The sequence below is a fragment of the Triturus cristatus genome, chromosome 11 (genome assembly GCF_964204655.1).
Source record: "Triturus cristatus chromosome 11, aTriCri1.1, whole genome shotgun sequence".
Lineage (NCBI taxonomy): Eukaryota > Metazoa > Chordata > Amphibia > Caudata > Salamandridae > Triturus > Triturus cristatus.
In genome coordinates, this window is record NC_140594.1 from 555,962,405 (window position 1) to 555,979,691 (window position 17,287).

At 45.4% G+C, this 17,287-nt stretch overlaps 1 protein-coding gene across 1 annotated transcript in view; it reads left to right on the forward strand.

The window, feature by feature from the left end:
* Window positions 1–17,287, forward strand: part of SLC9A9 (solute carrier family 9 member A9) — a 2,902,095-nt gene that overhangs the window by 209,058 nt on the left and 2,675,750 nt on the right. The window contains exon 2 of the mRNA XM_085633573.1: window positions 1,647–1,849. Within this exon, the coding sequence (XP_085489699.1) occupies window positions 1,647–1,849 (203 nt within the window). The remainder of the gene's footprint in view (window positions 1–1,646; window positions 1,850–17,287) is intronic.

Here is a 17,287-nt window from a genome sequence, read left to right on the forward strand (position 1 = left end):
TCCATTACTCCTTATGTCCTCAGCGTTTTTTGCACTTACTTCCTTTCCATTATGTAAGGGTTCTCCCAATAATTGTCTTGTGCCTCTAAGTTTCATCACCCATGCTCCATCTCCGACTCAAACCATGATACACCAGGGTCCCTTTCCCACTCTCCTCCAAGTGAATCAGTATCCTGTGAGGGACATTCACTCAGAGAAGAAGCTCTCGGTTGGGATTGTCCTCGCTATGTGCTGGAACGTCTGTGATGTGGGTCTCAGCGGGTCCTTCACCTGGCATGCAAACTGCCTTATCGTGGACATACCCACTCACTGAAACCTCATGTTGTGCAAGAAGAGAAGAGCCCTCATATTGCCCTTGAATTGTTGCACTGTCCCTCGCTGTTGGATCCAACAGTGACTATTCCAGGACGCAGTGTGAGAGAACACCTGCCATTGTTGCTGTGGAGAGAACAGTGTGGGTGGCATCTTTTGATGATTGGTCTAACAACTCAGTTATTGGTAATGGTTTCTCAGATGGGTTCTTTCCCCCAAACGATGAGGGCTTTAACACGGTAGAGTGAGCAGCTCCTCCTGGGACCTAGCTGGAGCTGCTCTCTGTGTCCCTGTTGCTTTACGCCAGAAGTTGTGTTCTGCCGGAATTAACCATGGTACACCAAAATGCCCTACAAGGTACAATTTGAATTGGATCAGCACTGAGTTAGGGTATGTGTCAATGCCTCTCAAACATACATTTCTCCGGCCCTATTGCAATATTTCTCTCTGCAACCTGTCTCATCACTGGCATATGTAAATTCCCAAATTTCCCCTGTGCTTAAACCGCTACCTAGATCCTCCTACCAGCTAAGACCTATTTTCAGAATATTCTGTATCATTTACTAGACTTTCTTTCTTGAGTATTAATCTCAGGGGATTCCTAATGCACAAGAAGCCAAGCAATAGCTATCCTGGATATCTCAATTCGAAGGAAAACAAAGATGATTGTTCGACCTACATCTACACTCGCATCAGTGGTTTGAGACTGGGCCTTCCATCCTCTAGTCAAGAAGGGCAATCTATGCTCCGCCCTGAGAGCCTAGTTTAGAGCTTGGTGGACAGGCTAGTCCACCACAAACATGGATGCCCTGTCTGCCATCTTACTGGTGCATTATAGCGTATGACACTTGGAATATGATGAACACATCAGCCACATTTTTGATGTAGTATCCTGTCCGCCAAACTCTAAGTAAGACCCTAAATTCTGTGAAAGTGTGGTAAGCAACATTTATATTTTTGTGGTCTCTAAAACAGTATTCATTGCACCCACAGCAGTCAAACCGTGATGATATTTTTCTGTTATAAATTCCACCAAGTTATGATTCATGCTTCCTGTGTTCATGATTCACGCTCTCATGCACTGAGGTGCGCAGGGGTGGTAGTCCTACCTAAATGACTGCTGGTTCTGGAAATCCGTGTGAGACTAAAAAAGCTGAAATGTGATATTGCATTTGCAGAGACTTGTGTTTTTTGTGATATATGTAGTTGAAAATATTTCCCAAATGAATGCGAATATTTTTGTTATTTATTTTATTCCCGTGGTTAGTACTGTGGCTAGATTTTTATTTTAGTAATCATTAAACTTGTGCTCTTTTTTTGTCTAAAAACTTCAGGACTCGTCATGGGGTTGGTTATACGGTATTCAACGAAGCCTTCGAATCTTGATACTGGAGAGGTGTACGGCTGCGAGAAGCTGAAAGGAAACCCGGGGACCCTGCTATTAAACGTTACAGAACATATCTACGAGTATGAATATAAGAGGGAAATAAGCCAGCACAACATTGACAACCACCAAGGCAACGTGATGCTACAGAAGGTAAAACACGTCCTTAGTTGTCAATAACGTGCCTTCCAAAGAATTCCAAGTTTTCCAATAGCTGTACATTTTTAGGGGGATTTAAAACACCATTGTTTACCATTGGCCTTAATATCATAAAAAATCAATCGAGCTTTTCAAAATTGTATTTTAAATTTAAATGTCAAGGTACTTATAGAGCGCATTGTCACCAGACGGCCACCTTGCGGTGTCGCCTTTTGTGGTTTCCTGGCGCTGATACTCATACCGCTGTGGACCCCCTCCTGGCTTTCCCTGTGAAGTGTCCACTCCTGGGCACCCCCAGGGTGAAGCCAGGCATCCTTAGCGCCGTTGGGGCCGGTGTGGAGGCTAAGCAAGCTATTGCCCAGAGTTGCAGCGTGGGGCCCGTGATTTTAGAATAGGCACCGAGGCGAGATAGACAGGTCCGAGGATATTGAGCCCGAGCCCCGCCGAGGCGGGAATCGAACCCTGGTCCCTGGCCAGAACTCTGCTTCAGGGTCTGCCGCTCTAACCATTGAGCCACACTCCTCCACAGTATTGTATTTTTGTTACCGTCCAGAAGGACATGACTAATTCAGTGCAAGTACTCTAACAAAAATATATTGTAGAGTTCTTTGAAAAAAATCCAAAATATTATGCATTAACGCTCTTGCGTACTTGCCAATCTTCCATGGCCAAGAAGAGGTAGGATTTTTCAGTTTTTAAAACCACCAATTAACATACTGATGACATTATCAGAAATTACAAAATGTGGGCTTTGTTCCACTGATGACATCAGAGGAAATCACATCACAGGACATCGTGCCAAAATAAAAAAAAATGATTCCTGTGACGTGAAAAAAGGGCATGACATGAATGGCAGTTTTAAGCACTATCTTACACCTATCTTCACTAACATACATTGCAACGAAGTGCTGTGTTGTCACTCAGCAACTCCAGTGGCTGATGTAAGAAATTTCTCTTCCTGCTAAGAGAGCTGGCATTGACCTCTACACTGGAATCATAAGGCAGTGGGTTTTGAACTCTACATGGAATTCACTGCCATCGCCCCGCTGTCAGGAAGCAGCAAAAGAAAGGAAAAAATAAAATGATAATAACGGAGTGTTATTATCATTTTATTTTGTCCTCCTGCTACGGCAGTGCGTGAGTGGGTGGGGCGGAGCTGCAGAAGAGTAGTGGTAGAACACTCCTGTGCGCAATGACCTGCTGGTCGGCCCTCTCCGGCCACCCAAAATAGTCATGCGCACTTTCCCCCTTCTCTATGCCGGCCTCATTACAGCCTACATGGAGGGTATGCCCACCCCTACAGCCCCTGGCTGAGTGCCGTGTCATAATGCTCATACTAATCACTACTCTGCATTGCAGCGTTGTGATTGGCGTAGGGGTGGGAGCCTGGCTGCCTGCTTCCTGTTCCGACCTGGAGTCAAACACAGGCAAGCAGGAGAGAAGATGCGGGACCCGGCGGCGGCAAGGTAAGTGTTATTTTTATTTTTTTACATGCAGCCCCAGCATGCCCCCCCCCCCCCACCCGGGGGCCATGCTGGCCCCCCCTGTCAAAGAGCCACACTGGACCTAGCTCATAGGACACCCTTGACACCACAAACCAATAACTTCAAAATATGGGCTCCCCCTGACACCTGAGAACTAGTGCACTTAAAATAGAAGGACCTCCTTACATGTGAGAACCAGGATATGCTCAGGTAGGACACCCTCAGACCCCTGAGAAGATGGACCCTGCTGAGAAGGCCCTCTCACACACCTGCAAAAAGAACAATTGATGGACAGAATGCAGAACAATGTCATACATTCACCCCAGTACAGAGATCTTGCCCTAAATCCATTGTTTTTTGCTCACCATGCCATTCCAGTTTGGACCCAGCCATATGCAAATCAGTCTTGACCCTGCGCCCAATGGGAACAGTCCAGCTCGAACTGCCAGGCCAGGTCCATCCTGGACTGGAAACAAGCATCCTAGGACTGGTTTCGGGCTTTCAGCCCTCATCAGCCAGGATAGCTTGACTCCAGTGGCATGGAGAGCATGGGACCCACGTCTGGGCATACCCGTCCCACTCGGGGTGACAAATGCAAAAAGAACAATTGATGGACAGAATGCAGAACAATGTCATACATTCACCCTAGTACAGAGATCTGGGCCTAAATCCATTTTTTTTTTGCTCACCATACCATTCCAGTTTAGACCCAGCCATATGCAAATAAGTCTTGACCCTACTCTCACACACCTGAGCACTGGATATGTCTGCACCCTGTTCAGGTGAGAGCGCCTTTAACCCTAAACCCTGCTGCTATGTTCATAGGACCCTGCTCACATAGAGCCATCTCTCTGATACCAGACCCTGAACATATCATCAAAGATCCTTATTTCGGCACGATGGCTCTAAAAGCACAAATAACATTTCATAATGTAAAAATTCAGCATAAATCTATTTGTCAAACCATTAAAACTCTCTTAAAATCTATGACAAATCAAAATAGTCAAAATCAATGTAAAAATTATGCAAAATTCATTGAAAACATTCCAGTTTGTACCCTCCAGTTCCCAAGCTAAAAATATTATGATCAAATACCAGACATCTGGCACATTATGCAAACCACCACAGCCTTATTTCCCTAGAGAGGCACACATTTTTTGCCTGACACTCAGTGTCGCCATCACGTATCGAGTGAGTGCAAAAATCATCAATTGGCTGGTATCTGATCTCATAATCCTTAAGTCCTCCTTGTGGTAACTAACACCCAAGTATCGACACCGCGGAATTATCCAGTTCCTTCTGCTGCTCGAATATTCCGGGCACAAAAACATAACATGCGCGATGGTTTCATCAGTGTCGCCACAAGACGGACACTGCAGTCCTATGCCCTGGGCACAATTGCCCTTTTGCAGTAGAAGAATTGAGGGGCAATATCCCATACCGAAACTAGGGATAAAGACGCCTGCTAATGATGGCTTTATCTCATCCAAGATGTCCTCCTGTAAGAAGTAATCCTTCTTCTCTGAAAGAAATGCGTCAGTTAAAGAGCCGAATTTTCTCGGAATGTATTAAAGGCACTCTATATATTGCCAGTAATTAGATTTAATTTGAGTTTTGGGGGTGGCCCCAGCCTCCCAGGGAACGTTCCACAATCTTTCTTTCCCAATCGCTATCAGGTGGCTTTTACATAGCTTAGCCAGGATATATTACATGAGCCAGGGATATGTAATATTTCCTGTAAACCCTGGCGGTAGGAACACAGCTCTAGGGAAGCCCAAAATCTCCTCCAGTATAGTATGGGGTGTAATTCTATCCTGTCGGATATTGTTCTAGGCCCAAGGTCCAACTCGAGTGGGAACAGGGGGTTACTTATGGGTACTTATGGGTAAGCCTTCCACTGGCCCACATTTCTGCACCATAAGAAGCTGTCCCTAGGCTCTAGTGGTTATAAATCTGTATGGCTGGCAAAATGCGTCGGAACTGTGAACTTTGCAACAGTTTGGTTAGTCCTCCGACTACCTGTTCCATTTTTAATATGCGATGGGTTATATGATTATGCCACCCAAGATGTTCCATTAGCATAATGCCCAAATTCTCAAAGGTGCGCACACACTCTAGTGTGTTTGGCCTAGATGAGTGCCCAGGGTTCAGAACAGATACTTGATTTTATCCACATTAATCTCCAAACCCCTGTTCTTACAGAAACACTCAAAATGATCCAACATTTTCTGGGGTCCCATTAGTGATTTTGAAAGGAGTAGAGTGTCGGTGGCAAACATGAGGGCAAGAACCCTCATGGTTTCGAGACTAGGTGCATAATTTTCGCATTGGTCTAGAAAGGATACTAGACTATTAATATATAGCATAAATAATATAGGGGCGAGTACTCACCCTTGTGTGACTCCTCTGTTGACAGGAATTGGACCAGTCAACTCGCCTACTTGGGCACTTCTAACCTGCTCACAGTTGTTATCATGCAGTCTTATCATAATATCTAGCAGGTAGATGGGCACCACCATTTCTAGGAGTACTTGCCAGGGGGTAGATCTTGGAAATAAATCAAAATCAGAACGCAGATCCATAAAGACAATGCAAAGAAGACCACCGCCCATAGTGACTACTTTCCAGAACAGCAACTGAAGACGAGAACACTTGGTGAATTGTACTTGTGCACCCCGAAAACCCGCCTGCAGTGTTGTCACGATTTCATTTGCTATTAACCATTTCTGAAGTCTATTCAAAATGACCCTGCTGAATAGCTTTTGTGAGCTATCTATAAGATTTCAGGGTCTATTGTTAGTTGGCAAATCTTAGGAGCCCTTTTTAAATATAGGAACAATCTCTGCCCCTACCCATGTTGGTAGGATGGGTGTCCTTTTCATTATAGCATTAAATATCACTGAGAAATAGATGCTCCAAATACCTATTTCGCTCATGAGCAAGTCTCCGGGATCTTTTATGACCCTGGAGCTTTATTAGGGACAATTCCATTAATGGCCAAGCTTATTTCATGGGCAGATATCTCCAGGGCGTCAGGCTCTTCACTTCGTTCTTTAGACCCATATGACACTGCCTTAGTGCTTTCAAACTCCACCACTCTATCTCCACAGAGCTGCTGTGTTATCCCCAGGCCTGTTTGTTCTTATTTAGGGTCTGTAAAGACTCCCTTCTGTGTGTATAGACTCGAGAAGTGGATAACCCAATCGCTAGCTTAAATATTGGTTTTGATGGGACAAAACCCATCCCTGCTACCATAGGGCACCAGATTCCAAATTTTTTCATTCGAGCAGTGGCCAATAGGCCTTCCCATTTTCCTCGCTCCCAATCTCTTTTTGCATCAGTTATTGTTTAATTGTAGCTCCTCCTGGTAACTTGATCCCGGGATCTGTCTTGCTTTGTTATCGTGACAACCAATGCTGTCTTTGCAACTCTGCATTGTTTATTAAACCAAGATGGGGGCCGCTTCCTCTCCACTAACCACCTAATGTCAGTGAAGAAGTGGTTCTTCAGTTTTTGGAGCATCTGGTTATGCAACCGGTCCAAATACCCACAAGAGCCCACCGCCAGGTCCTTCGATAACAATCCCTCCATGCCATCAACAACTAATCTATTAATCTCACCAACATACTCCTTAGAGTGTTTCATGTTACTCCGTTTAACCCTACATCTAATATTGGTAATTCTGAGTCTTCCATCAAATGGCTGTACCCAGTTAGAGGGTTTACAATTAACAGGTATGCCAAGAGTAAGGACTAGGGCGTTATGATCACTATCATGATGGGGTATTATCATGTCAATCAGGTATGGACATAACTTTATATCCAGCATTATATAATCAATAAGATTGGTATCATTTATATGATTAAATGTGACTGCTTATTTTATTGTCGCTTGATCTTCTATCACAGACATGAATCCCCTGATTTAAAGTGAGTGCATTAATTTGAACTGCCATAGGTGACCATTCCCTAATGGGAGGGAATTCTGGAATTGACCAAACAGTGTCCTCATCAACCGTAAGGGCATGGCTATCAATATTTAAGGATTAAAAGTGGCAGTTAAAGTCCCCCCCCCCCCACAATTTTCCTCACTTTGGCTGTCAATGTTGCTGGATGTACATTTCAGAAGTCTGTAACTGAGAACTCCATTTTGTTCCCAGTCGTTCTGCAGTACACATAATATATGTAATAAATTACATCCGGGCAAACAGTCAAACGAATGCATAATATACTTGGGGAATCCAATTTGATCTCTCCGAGCGTGCCTGTTAGGTTATTCTACCCCAGGTTGTACGCCCCCCTGATGGCCTGCCCTTCCCTGCAGTCACAGCTTCCTTGCGGAAGTTTACATAGCCTATGCAGTGGAGGGGTTTCAATGACCAAGTCTCCTGAAAAAGACAAAAGTCAAAAATCATGATAATCAATAAATCCACACCATTCTGAGCATTTCAGTTTTGAGGCCAGACACGCTACATTCCATGAAATAAGCTGTTGGTGGACCCACTGCAGTGGAAGCAACCATTTCCTCATTGATAATCATTGGGGTTTGGCAAGTTGTCTCTACTACTTCTGATTTCCCTGGTGAAGTTAGACTGCCCCTATTTGCCATTGGCAATGTTAGGCTGCCATGACTGGTGCTGGATTCCGCTAGTGTTGTTGGATTATTTACAACACATTTGGTCTGTTCTCCCACTACTGTTGGAAATAAACCATTGCTTTTTACGCCATTATTATGCTGTAGATCTATGCTAAGGGACCCCAAATAAGCAAGCCTGGGCTAGTGGAGGTCCCACAGCTATCCTTTGGGCAATCACTAGAACCATGCCTTCTTTTATTACTATTGTTGGATAAGATGGTCTTCGCTCCCTATCATGGCTGTTTCAATTATCATCTAAAGTTCCAACCCCCTTGTACTAGCTACAAACGATACAAGCTGGGTGCCGTTGGTATGTCAATCTACACCTGATCTATGTTTTTCAATTGTGGCTTATGGGTTGTTGATTTGTGGAATGTCTTCCTCTGTGTTGGAGAGGTGTTTTGAGTCGTTTTGTGTTTGAGGGTACAGATTAAGTTTGTCCTCGAGGTGGGAGTGTAGGTGTACTTAAATATGCAAAGACCTTTACCACCGTAGAGGAGACCTCTGTCCAGAAAAGATAGAAGAGGCAGAGGTGTCTGCCTGTAAGTTTGTAAATAGCATTTTGTAGTATGGATTGTACAACTTTATTAGTACTTTGCTTACTACAACATGCAGTTTGTGAATAGACCTTTAAGTGTTTCCTCTTATAGTTCTGCATTCAGGTTGATACATGGTCCATACACAGTGCCAAAGGCGCAACTAAAGCCAAACTTCATTGGCTACAAAATATTTCGGTGGGGGGGGCGGTGTAAGTCTTCCGGCAATAAGCAGATTGGAGATGCAGGGGCTCTTAGAAGGGGTGAAAAAACAATATCGCCTCATTAACAAGTAAATGGTCTTTTAAAGACCTGTGAAGTATTCGAGTGCGGCTGCAATAAGACGGACGCCAGTCCAGCCAGCCTATGGCAGCTCAAAAACTGTCTGCGTGTGTTTGCCCGGGAAGCTATCTCAGCCCGGGCTGACACACTCGATGGGGGGGCTGAAGCCCTTGAGCCGAATGGGCGTTGAGCGCCGGCGCAGTGCCCCTTATGAATGAGTTAACAATTGATTACACAGAAGCAAACTTGCCTGTTTACTCCTATTTTTAGGTCAAGCCTGGGCAGCGCATGCGCTGCTCAGCGAGCCATGCTGTATTGGGGTATGTACTTGAAGCTCTGCCCACTCTCCACCCATATTTGTCATTGCCTTGTGTTATTGTACTTCGTAAATGCTGGCTTCTGATTCGTTATTAGGCTTGTTAGTCCCTCCTTAGTACCGCCTTGTCTTCATTTGTAACCTCCCATGAGGACTGGCCCTTTTACTTCAGTTGTTACACGGTACGTTTTCTTTAGTCTGTAAGCGCTATTTTCTTTAATGAGTTTCTCTTACTGCAGGAGGGTCAAGCATTTGGAATGCAATAGGTCTCGCATTTGTGAGAGTTTAAGCTATTGGCATTGTAAATGAAAAGTACCCTTTATTTATGTTTTAAAAACCAAAACATAAATAAAAGGCATTGTCATTTACAAGCCAATAGCTCCAACTCGCGTAAATGCTAGACCTATTGCATTGCAGATGCTTGTTTATGTTGGCTGGAGTACAGGACTCACTCACAGGCAAGAATATTCAAGTGTTTAATGTGATGGACTCCTTGGGTATCCGTAAGCATCCACTGAATCACTGGCAGGGTATATCCTAGGGCCTTTAGCGCTCCAACGCATCCATAGATATGGAAGTAGTAGACCAGGGGTATCCAACGTAGATCCAGGAGGACTAAATATAAGCAAAAAACTCTTTTCTCCTTAAGACTCTAAAAATGAAGCACTGCTTAAGTCCTACATTTCTGTCACCCATCTGTCCATTTCCCTTTGCTTTTCGTGTTTCACGATCACTGATACACTGCGTTCTAAGCAGGGACCACTTTTTTTTTTAACAGCCCTTCATTTGTCATCAAACGAGTCAGTTGAAGTGAAATGATAACCGTTTGCTGACTAGTCACTTCCTGTTTATGTCTTCCACGAATAACTCTGACACAGGCGGAAACAGTCTTGCGGAGTCAATGCTTTTTTAGTGAATGCAATTAGTCCTACAGTGTGCACAGACATGTGTAAGGAGTATGTCAGTCTGTATTATTCATAACATATGTTGTGATTATTTGCAAGGGCTATATTAAGAATGAAAAAATGACATTGTAATTTAAGTTTTTGTAGCGTGTTTTCCCCACGGAGCTGCAGCCCACATTACCATAACATAAAATCATTGACAAAACAAATCATTTTGGCTTTTGTGTAGGACATGCGCAGAGACACACGCACAATGTATTCACTTGCTTGTGTATACGTAGGTCGTACTGAAAAGTGTACTTGCAGAGAGATCAGCACAAACATAGGCATTCATGCATACACACCAACATACCTACAGATACCCATACTTATAAGACAAGGGACCAACAGCAGCTGATGCACACAGACCAGCAGATAAGCAGGCACATTTACACACACCCACAAACACAAGCATTGACAAAGCCAATAGGTCTCACCTATGCGAGAGCTATTGACTTTGACAATGTGTATTTGCCATGGTGTACACCAGTGTGGCAGCTGTTCAGCATGGCAAACATTGGTCGCGTGGTGTGGGGTAGATTGGAGTGGATAGAATGAGGTAGAGATAGTCCTGCTGTCACGTATCAGGCATTAGACAAACGCATCATCAGTGTGGTGCTCTGTATCACCGCACTGATATGCATTGTCACGCATAATGAGTAGTCTCAGAACTGTCACAGAAAGCGTGTTGCAAACTGTGTGTGGCAGGTGGCAGCATGCTTCAGTGCCTGCACAGGCTGCTCCCGCAGGCTAGGTCGCCCTCCCAGCAGCCCAGCTTCACAGAGTGGCACCACGCTGCTACAGTGTATCTTTTTTGATTCCCGCGATGCTGTGGACTGAATCACCAGACAAGCAATCAACAAAGGAGTGTATCAAATTAGTGGCAAAGTGAAAGAGCAAACTTGCAGGTAATCTCGTTAGATTAACACTGTTTGAAAAGAACCATTTGGTTTCTTAAAAAAGCCCTCCCTCACCGACCTGGTTGGTGACATGCTTCATCATTGGGCCCCACCAGGAGTGGCCGAGTGCCACCCTAGTGTGCTGCAACGCCAGATTACTGCGGAGCTGGTAAAAAAAGTGTTTGAGTGAAAGGTGAATTAGGGGAAATTTAAAAATGTCCAAATTGTGTCAAAAAGAACTTTATTGATTTTGCCAATCAGACATAGGTAAAAAAATGTGTGGGATAAAGAACTAGACTTAAAAGTTCATGTATTACCCTTGAAAGTGCGATCAACATGTTTCTGCCTACATGAATGTTAATCAGGCTTTCATCAGGACCAAAGGTGTAGATGTGAGAACCCGGCGGTATGAGCTCGCTAAGGCCCACCCTAACCAAGGGTTTATAAGTGTTAAAAACATCAAAAAACACTCAAAATAGATTCCGTCATGTATGGAGAGGAACCGAGTTTATTCTGAAAAAAGGTTTATTGTGACAAAAGGAAACGTACAACATAGAGAAACACAAAAGACAAACAAATATGCGTCAGTATGCTTCTGAAGATGTCACAATTTAGAGACATGCAAACGTGCTCTTCGAGGTGCACTTATGATAGTAATAACCAGAAATCCGGTGTTGCTATCCATGAACTCGTGCAACTAACAAGGACTGCCGACTGAATGCTAAAATGTAAAAACGATCCCTCTCTGATTCATGGGAGATCGAAATACCCAAGTAACGTATATACTAGCAAGTGAAAATCGGCCAACACAAAAGTGACCAAATATCAAAGTATACTACTGGGTAAGATATTGATGCAAGAAAAAGCGTAATATTCTTACAAGAGGTGCAAAAGTTCTGAGCACCATGGGTCACGGGAGGGGGGTGGTGGCGAAATGGTACACCCTAGACAAGAAACAGAAGTAACAAAAACAATAAGGAAATAAGTGCCGAGATATATCATGGCAAAGAAAAGTACTTAGCTGCTGATCGAAGAAATAACTCATGCCTGCAATGCCAGGCACCCGTTCTGGACCTACGTTCACCCTCGTCTAAGCGGACCCCGACGATAGAGAGTCGGAAGTCCGAAGACGAGATATAACGCCACGTAAGGTTCAGGGCGTAGTCACGTGAAACGTCACGTGGTGTCCTGGTTGCAGGGGCCAGTAATGGGACTGAGCCAATCAGTACGAGGCATCTGAAGAGATGTCATTATGACGCTGGAACGTTGAATCAGTGGAGACTTGCCGCTGTGGCTGGAAGCCCCCTCACTGGTTGCTGGTTACAGGGGCCGGTACTAGGGCTGAGCCAATCAGTAAGAGGCATCTAAAGAAGCGTCAATATGACGCTGGAAAATCGAATCAGTGGAGGCTTCCCGCTGAAAGCGATCTCACTGGTTGCTATGAGGAAGTGGCTGAAAGCGCCCTCACTGGTTGCTATGAGGAAGTGTACGGAGGCAGGAACAAGTCCGCCTCCCAAATGACACGTAAACATGAAGACTGTTCGTGCATAGTGGGAAACAAAGATTATAACCCTGGAGTTGCATCTTATTTAGTTGGAAATGCCACAGAAAACGCTGCAACGATTGACAAGCAGGACATTAAAAAGGTGGTAATCAGACTAGATGTTCAACAATATAAATTTATTAATTTAAATAAATGTGAAAAACTAGCCATAATATAAGACCCAGAGCAGTGTGGCAATTATTACACAAAAGATTATCTGAGAAAAGACTGGGTAAAAAAAGGGGGGCAAAAGTGAATAAGATGTTTGAGACTGCATAAACAGGGAGAGTGTGATTGTGGCAACAGAGATAGATGCTCGGTCAGTCACCCCACTCATACAGAAAATGTCAATGATGGGTTTTGCCACCTATAGAGTGGTGGGTTTAACCACCTATAAAATGGTTGCCCATGGGATATTATCATTCAGTCCATTATGATATGTCCCAAGGCGATACACCCATCTTTGTTCTTTTTCATAGAGTATTTTCTGGGTGTTTTTACAAGTGGAGACCTGTTCAATCACTGTCCATCTTATGTCATTGGTCGTATGATTGGCTTGTAAAACGTGTTCACTCAACTTAGTGGTAGACCGACCGCACCTGATGTTACTTCGGTGTTCGCATATGCGTAGTTTGACTTTGCGAGTGGTCATCCCTACGTATCGTAGATCACAGGGGCAGGATATCAAGTACACCACATTGGTAGAGTTACAGTTAGTATGAGCCCTCTGAGTCCATACCTTGCCTGTTTCAAGAGTCAAAGTTTTTGTATGGGACGTGAGATGGCAAATGCTGCAGTTAGAGCAGGAGAAATGCCCTGTGATTTTAGGTAGGCCCCTAGCTTCAGTGATGGATGTTGGCCCCGTAGTAGGTATCTCTACTGGGCGAGTGTTCACCAAAGTGCCACGAATGCTACGTCCTTTTTTGAAAGAGAAAAGGGTTTTTTCCCATTCTCTGTTGTTGCTGTTGATAATGCACCAATGTCAGTTAATGGTCTTCTTCACTGTGTCAGACACTGAGCTGTAAGTGGTAACACATGTCAAGGGAATGGGATTCAGCTCTTTAGAGTGATCTTCAAGAAGAGCTTCTCTAGGCTGGTTTCTTGCTCTTTTGAATCCTTTATTCAGAATAGAGGTAGGGTAGCCACGATTCTTGAGTCTGATGGTTAAATCTGATGATTGTTTACGGAAGTCCTCCAAGTGACTACAGTTTCTCCTTAGTCTTAAGTATTGACCATAAGTGAGATTTTCCCGCAACGGTCTGGGGTGAAAACTTGTGAATTCCAGGAGGTTGTTTTTAGCCGTAGTTTTGTAATGGGTTTTAGTAGTGAAATGCCCATTTTGTTTTGAAATCACTACATCCAAGAAGACAACTTCTTGGCTATCCACTGTGTGTGTAAATTTTAGGTTGGGGTCGAGGGTGTTAATCCAGGATTAGAAATCCTGCAGACATTTTCCTGTTCCTTGCCATATCATGAAGATAGCAAACACCAAAGGAAATGATGGACGGAGTGTTGAACATTGCAAACACTCACCCCCAGTCAACTGATCTGGGTTTAATCCATCACTGTTCTTTAGCCCACTCTGCCACCCCAGTTCAGACATGGCCATATGCAAATCAGTCTGACCCTGTGCCTCATGGGAACAGTCCAGCCCGAACTGCCAAGCCATGTCTTCCCTGGACCGGAAACAAGCTTCCTAGGACCGGTTTCTGGCATTTCAGCCGTCTTCAGCCAGGCTTGCTTGAATCCAGTGGCAAAGTGAGCAAGGGACTCACGTCTGAGCATACCCTGCCAACTTATGGCGAACAAAGCAAAAACCAAAGGAAATGATGGACGGAGTGTTGAACATTGCAAACACTCACCCCCAGTCAACTGATCTGGGTTTAATCCATCACTGTTCTTTAGCCCACTCTGCCACCCCAGTTCAGACATGGCCATATGCAAATCAGTCTGACCCTGTGCCTCATGGGAACAGTCCAGCCCGAACTGCCAAGCCATGTCTTCCCTGGACCGGAAACAAGCTTCCTAGGACCGGTTTCTGGCATTTCAGCCGTCTTCAGCCAGGCTTGCTTGAATCCAGTGGCAAAGTGAGCAAGGGACTCACGTCTGAGCATACCCTGCCAACTTATGGCGAACAAAGCAAAAACCAAAGGAAATGATGGACGGAGTGTTGAACATTGCAAACACTCACCCCCAGTCAACTGATCTGGGTTTAATCCATCACTGTTCTTTAGCCCACTCTGCCACCCCAGTTCAGACATGGCCATATGCAAATCAGTCTGACCCTGTGCCTCATGGGAACAGTCCAGCCCGAACTGCCAAGCCATGTCTTCCCTGGACCGGAAACAAGCTTCCTAGGACCGGTTTCTGGCATTTCAGCCGTCTTCAGCCAGGCTTGCTTGAATCCAGTGGCAAAGTGAGCAAGGGACTCACATCTGAGCATACCCTGCCAACTTATGGCGAACAAAGCAAAAACCAAAGGAAATGATGGACGGAGTGTTGAACATTGCAAACACTCACCCCCAGTCAACTGATCTGGGTTTAATCCATCACTGTTCTTTAGCCCACTCTGCCACCCCAGTTCAGACATGGCCATATGCAAATCAGTCTGACCCTGTGCCTCATGGGAACAGTCCAGCCCGAACTGCCAAGCCATGTCTTCCCTGGACCGGAAACAAGCTTCCTAGGACCGGTTTCTGGCATTTCAGCCGTCTTCAGCCAGGCTTGCTTGAATCCAGTGGCAAAGTGAGCAAGGGACTCACGTCTGAGCATACCCTGCCAACTTATGGCGAACAAAGCAAAAACCAAAGGAAATGATGGACGGAGTGTTGAACATTGCAAACACTCACCCCCAGTCAACTGATCTGGGTTTAATCCATCACTGTTCTTTAGCCCACTCTGCCACCCCAGTTCAGACATGGCCATATGCAAATCAGTCTGACCCTGTGCCTCATGGGAACAGTCCAGCCCGAACTGCCAAGCCATGTCTTCCCTGGACCGGAAACAAGCTTCCTAGGACCGGTTTCTGGCATTTCAGCCGTCTTCAGCCAGGCTTGCTTGAATCCAGTGGCAAAGTGAGCAAGGGACTCACGTCTGAGCATACCCTGCCAACTTATGGCGAACAAAGCAAAAACCAAAGGAAATGATGGACGGAGTGTTGAACATTGCAAACACTCACCCCCAGTCAACTGATCTGGGTTTAATCCATCACTGTTCTTTAGCCCACTCTGCCACCCCAGTTCAGACATGGCCATATGCAAATCAGTCTGACCCTGTGCCTCATGGGAACAGTCCAGCCCGAACTGCCAAGCCATGTCTTCCCTGGACCGGAAACAAGCTTCCTAGGACCGGTTTCTGGCATTTCAGCCGTCTTCAGCCAGGCTTGCTTGAATCCAGTGGCAAAGTGAGCAAGGGACTCACGTCTGAGCATACCCTGCCAACTTATGGCGAAAAAAGCAAAAACCAAAGGAAATGATGGACGGAGTGTTGAACATTGCAAACACTCACCCCCAGTCAACTGATCTGGGTTTAATCCATCACTGTTCTTTAGCCCACTCTGCCACCCCAGTTCAGACATGGCCATATGCAAATCAGTCTGACCCTGTGCCTCATGGGAACAGTCCAGCCCGAACTGCCAAGCCATGTCTTCCCTGGACCGGAAACAAGCTTCCTAGGACCGGTTTCTGGCATTTCAGCCGTCTTCAGCCAGGCTTGCTTGAATCCAGTGGCAAAGTGAGCAAGGGACTCACGTCTGAGCATACCCTGCCAACTTATGGCGAACAAAGCAAAAACCAAAGGAAATGATGGACGGAGTGTTGAACATTGCAAACACTCACCCCCAGTCAACTGATCTGGGTTTAATCCATCACTGTTCTTTAGCCCACTCTGCCACCCCAGTTCAGACATGGCCATATGCAAATCAGTCTGACCCTGTGCCTCATGGGAACAGTCCAGCCCGAACTGCCAAGCCATGTCTTCCCTGGACCGGAAACAAGCTTCCTAGGACCGGTTTCTGGCATTTCAGCCGTCTTCAGCCAGGCTTGCTTGAATCCAGTGGCAAAGTGAGCAAGGGACTCACGTCTGAGCATACCCTGCCAACTTATGGCGAACAAAGCAAAAACCAAAGGAAATGATGGACGGAGTGTTGAACATTGCAAACACTCACCCCCAGTCAACTGATCTGGGTTTAATCCATCACTGTTCTTTAGCCCACTCTGCCACCCCAGTTCAGACATGGCCATATGCAAATCAGTCTGACCCTGTGCCTCATGGGAACAGTCCAGCCCGAACTGCCAAGCCATGTCTTCCCTGGACCGGAAACAAGCTTCCTAGGACCGGTTTCTGGCATTTCAGCCGTCTTCAGCCAGGCTTGCTTGAATCCAGTGGCAAAGTGAGCAAGGGACTCACGTCTGAGCATACCCTGCCAACTTATGGCGAACAAAGCAAAAACCAAAGGAAATGATGGAGGGAGTGTTGAACATTGCAAACACTCACCCCCAGTCAACTGATCTGGGTTTAATCCATCACTGTTCTTTAGCCCACTCTGCCACCCCAGTTCAGACATGGCCATATGCAAATCAGTCTGACCCTGTGCCTCATGGGAACAGTCCAGCCCGAACTGCCAAGCCATGTCTTCCCTGGACCGGAAACAAGCTTCCTAGGACCGGTTTCTGGCATTTCAGCCGTCTTCAGCCAGGCTTGCTTGAATCCAGTGGCAAAGTGAGCAAGGGACTCACGTCTGAGCATACCCTGCCAACTTATGGCGAACAAAGCAAAAACCAAAGGAAATGATG